Source organism: Penaeus monodon, chromosome 36 (assembly GCF_015228065.2).
Source record: "Penaeus monodon isolate SGIC_2016 chromosome 36, NSTDA_Pmon_1, whole genome shotgun sequence".
Classification (NCBI taxonomy): domain Eukaryota; kingdom Metazoa; phylum Arthropoda; class Malacostraca; order Decapoda; family Penaeidae; genus Penaeus; species Penaeus monodon.
In genome coordinates this window covers 22,038,515-22,043,514 of record NC_051421.1, presented here as the reverse complement: position 1 = coordinate 22,043,514, position 5,000 = coordinate 22,038,515, and the positions used below count along the sequence as shown (strand labels likewise).

General features: G+C 35.5%; 1 protein-coding gene across 2 annotated transcripts in view; it reads right to left on the bottom strand.

Moving 5' to 3' along the window:
• Positions 1 to 5,000, bottom strand: part of LOC119595847 (2-(3-amino-3-carboxypropyl)histidine synthase subunit 2-like) — a 6,782-nt gene that overhangs the window by 1,238 nt on the left and 544 nt on the right. For both annotated transcript variants that reach the window (XM_037945040.1, XM_037945041.1), the window contains exons 2-5: positions 4,250 to 4,412; positions 3,375 to 3,487; positions 2,748 to 2,968; positions 1 to 361 (exon numbers count right to left, since the gene is read on the bottom strand). The exon at positions 1 to 361 is cut by the window's left edge and continues 459 nt beyond it. In XM_037945040.1, the coding sequence (XP_037800968.1) occupies positions 1 to 361; positions 2,748 to 2,968; positions 3,375 to 3,487; positions 4,250 to 4,393 (839 nt within the window). In that variant the 5' untranslated portion in view covers positions 4,394 to 4,412. The remainder of the gene's footprint in view (positions 362 to 2,747; positions 2,969 to 3,374; positions 3,488 to 4,249; positions 4,413 to 5,000) is intronic.

The window sequence follows — 5,000 nt, the reverse complement described above, 5'->3', positions numbered from 1 at the left end:
GAGCGAAGCCCAGACGTTACAGTGACCTCACCACTGCTTGGATCAGCACAGTAGAAAGTGCTTTCTGAAAACTTCATACACAGGCAAGTTACGGTGGGTCCTCTTGGACCAAGGTATATAAAATGATAGTCTTTTATCTCGTCTCCATCAGGCAAGCATACACTCCTGCCAAAGAACACAAAGTCATTGGACTCTCCTTTTTCTTCTTCACCATTTATGTCAATGCCGTTAGAGCATGTGTGATTCTCCAGAGGTGTTTTGTCATTTGCACAGAGACTGCTTGAGGAAAATAATTGGTTGAGAAGGAGCGTGGATGGCAATAGCATAGGAAATTTTTCTTGCAATCTTCTTGCAGCCTCCCCTGAAGAACAATTAAATGAGTTACACAAATGATACTGATTGTTGAACTGATTAATCAATAGTATATCTACACAACAATTCCATAGTTTACAGAAAAAAATAATAGAAAGAAAGGAAAATCTATTTAAATAATATAAGTGAACTGCCTACTTGCACTCATATATACTTTAAATGTATTCCTGAACTGATTATTTAATTATTATATATACATACCAATTCCATAGTTGACATAAAAAAAAGAATGAGAGGAAAATCAATATCAAAAATAAAACTGAACTGCCTACATGCACTAATACATACTTTAAATGTAATCCTGCACATGCACTCGCTTACCTGCTTCAAAGTATAAAGAGTCAAATGAACAAAGTGATGCCCAAAGCACATTTCAATAAATCTACCAATTAAACCTCTCCCTTTTGAATGAATCCCCTTGTCCTTCTTGTGATGGCCCTTCAGGCATTCCAATGGTGCCATCCTGGCCCTTCCAATGAGGCCCCATGGTCCTCCTAACCCAGTGCCGACAGGCATGGAATGTATGTACATGCCATGCCCACTGTGAGTTTATTTTATTAATTGTTTTTATACATAGATGGCTATACTTGTACTAAGTCACCTATGAGCCAATTGCGAGTACTGTCTGTCTAGCCCATTCACCTTTTTCCTTGATTTACGAAAATATTTTACGTTATCTTAGTTTGCTGTTACTAATTTTTATAACATTATAGTAATTATAATGTCTATGATAAAAATAACACCATCGATATTCATAGCATTAGTAAAAAATATGTTTTCTATGCTAATTTAAGGAAAGGTGAAATCAGGTAAGGTCAAAAGGTCTACTAATTGTGGCTAAGCACTAGAAGAGCCATTTTTGTGCAGAGACATTTCACAAAAAAAGAAAAAGAAAAAGAAAAAAATGAAAGAAAGAAAGAAAGAAAAAAAAAAGCACAGCATTTTCTCCAGCGTCATTGGGTTAATGGTGCCCCCTGTGGCTTTCCAATGGTGCCTCTTAACCTTTCCAATGATGACCTATGTGGCCTCTGTTCTAGTGTACCATCCACATATCTCAGATGTGGATGGTACTTACAGTGGTGTAAATACATGCTTATATTGCTTAGTGGTTAATCTTGTGCTATAAATATATATACACAATTTAACTAGCATTACTGGTAATAGACTAAACATACCAATTTCAACCTATGTAATGTGAAAGAAAAGAAATGGTATATTTCACATCACAGATCACACTTCTGAGAATAGGTAATTTCAAGATACGTTATGAAGTTTTCAAAAGATAACCCATTGGATTTGGGTGCCTTGTGGCTCACACATGGACCATATTCCAGGCTTACTTGAGTGGTGACTCTCCCAGGTATGTGGCTTGTAGGTCCAGCCCACACAAACAACCCCCTTCCTGAAGGCCTGCTAAGTTAATCTTACTCCAAGTGCTTTGTGTACTTATGACGTAATGTCGCCAGCACCCGCCACTCAGCAACAATTTCCCATGGCAAAAGGTTTCAGTCACACATCTCTTAGACAATTTTTTTTCCACAATGACACATTCTCATCACCTGCCCCTCGGCCAAAATTTTTCATGACAAGGTGTCAACTTCACCTGGACCCAATGGGTTAAATGTACCTATTGTAATTTGTACATGTAACTATTGTAATATGTAGCTTGGATAATTCAGAAGACATAACTCCAGAAATAAATATATATCATGCTGCTCTTAAACCATGAAATTATCTGTTCTTATCAATACCCTTCTCAAAATCTGTCACAGTAAAACTAGAACAAAAAAATTTATTCTTTTCTTATCAAAGTAACGTACAATGTGAGCACATTGACCCAACGCCGATGGGGAAAATGAATAAAAAATTGGGGAAAATGCTGTGCTCATTTTTTGTATTTTTGCGAAATGTCTCTGCACATAGATGGCTCCGCTAGTGCTTAGCCATAAAGGAATCAATTAGTAGATCTTGTGACCTTACCTGATTTCACCTTTCCTTATATTGGTGGGAAAAATGCATTGTTTACTAGTGCTATGAATATCGATGGTGTTATTTTTATTGTAAAAATTAGAATTAATATAATGTTATAAACATTAGTAACAGCAAAATATTTTCGTAAATCAATGAAAAGGGTGAACGGGCAAGACAAGCAGTACTCATAACTGGCTCATTGGTGACTTAGTACAAGTGTTGCCATCTATGTGTAAAAAATATTAAACAAGTAAACTCACAGTGGGCATGACATGTATGTACATGCCATGCCTGTCGGCAAATGGTTAAGTTGTAATGAAAAAAGAAAAAAAAAAAGATAGAAATAAATAAATGAAAAATGTGAAAAAATAAGTAAGGAGATAAGGACTAAAAAAATATCAGACCTGCTGCATGGTGACACCGTGTATCATAGACTAATACTAATTTTGTGTCAGTCTCTTGTATGGCAGCCTGGAGAGATTCCACCACAAGAGGCATATTGACAGGTAATCTGGTAAAGATGTAGAGGACAGGTAGCCTTCGTGAAGGGCTCAGGCAACTGCGACCAAAGTGCACAATGGAGTCTGCCCCAACATGCTCTGCAGCCACCTCATCCACACAGCAACTTTTGGGTTTTGAGGGAAAAAAGTGGAGAGTATATAATAGAAGAATTAGCAGTTTGGTTCATCAAACTTTTTGTTCTTTTGTAAATGACTTAGATTCAGTATGAAAACAATAATACATTTTGGATATCAATTCTGATTTTATAAAAAAAGACTAATTTATATAGCAAACATACTGTACCTACTTACATATCTCAATATGAAACATTTTATTATTCCTTGACACTGAATGTATATGTATATGTATGTGTTGTTTGTTGTGTTGTGTGTGTGTGTGTGTGTGTGTGTGTGTGTGTGTGTGTGTGTGTGTGTGTGTGTGTGTGTGTGTGTGTGTGTGTGTGTGTGTGTGTGTGTGTGTGTGTGTGTGTGTGTGTGTGTAATCCAACTATCAATGATATATTGACTAACCTTCCATATGTTGTATCACCCAAAATATAAACATTAAAACCCAATGCTGTGCTCAGCGCTCTTGCAACTGCTGGTGCATCCACAATCAATTCATCAGGAAATTGGAGTCCAACCTGAATTTAATGTAATTAGTTAACAGTTGAAAATACAACAGAAATAATAAATAAAGTGATATGTATCTATATATACATAAACAACCCCCCCACACACACACACCTCTCTCTCTCTCTCTCTCTCTGAAATGAGATCTTAAAAACACATATTGTAAATAAATGCCACTGGGTATTCTCCTTGTTTAACTGAACTCACAGCAATGAATATACATATCACTGTTCATATAAGTTTATGTCTTCATCTCAAATCAATTAATGTACAATTCAAAGAATTTCAGAAAGAAGAAATGAAGAGCAAGGTAAAGGACAATAAAAAATAAAAAAGTATATACATTACATACCCATAGGTACTAACTAATAAGATATTTTAAAAATCTGTTGAAAGGTTATTTTAAATGGAGGAAGAGGAACCATAAGCTGTATCCTACAAGCTACAGGATAAAAGAATTTAAATAAGATATGCCTGTGCAAAAGAAAAAAAAGAGAGAGAAAAAGATCTTCTCTTGTTACTGAGGAAAATAATGTGAAACAAGTATAGCACTGGGTGTATTTTTCTTATACCTTTCATCTTAAGAAAATGAAAAATGATCTATAACTGTAAAAAAAACATTGAATTAAACAAAGCCACAAATATGATACACATTACTGCACTAATTACAACAATCACAGCTGCAAAACTACAAAATGAGTATTCATTATGAGTCACTTTCTATAACCACAATAAGATCATTATAAGTAAAATAAATATTTTATGTGTCTCACTTTCTTATACCCTCCGTCTTGGATCCATTTGACACACCGAGATACTTCGTACACCTCTTCTAAATTCTGCGTAGATTCTTGAGCAATATCCTTCTCTAAGGTGCGTTCTATGACGTCAAATCCTGAATTTGTGAGCGTTGCCATGGTGAGTTTTTAGAGGTCTCTGCAAAATATGCATTCCATCAAAATATGGAAAAAAGAGATAATGGAGAAAAAACAATAATACAAGAAATAATACAATTTCCATAATGTTCCACTCAAAAGGGGTAACTGTTTCTGTAATGACTAGACCCCTCTGAAATTAAGTCCTTATTAATCCAGCTAACAACCTTACGAGCACTCCTGTGAAGCCACAAACATCACTACATGAACCAAAATATCTTTAAACAACTCACATACACTAATTAAGTACACAAATATATCCTTACAAAGATATACAAATTCACACAGGTTATGTGTCAACAGATCTGTCACATATAAATGCTATGTCATTAGTCATAATTGTTTGAGAGCATTTCACTGCAACATTCACTTCCACCTTTCCTTCCCTCCTTCCCCTCCCTCTTATATATATATATATATTTTTTTATTTATTTCCTTTCCTCTCTCCCCCTTCCTCCTCCCTCTCTTTAATCTTCTAGCCTTTTGTTTCCATTTTTCTTTATGCTTCCTTTCTCCTCTTTCCCCTGTCCCTTTCCCTTCCTTCCCCTTACTAAGTTGCTAATGATGTGTACCGTCCAGGCTAATGAAC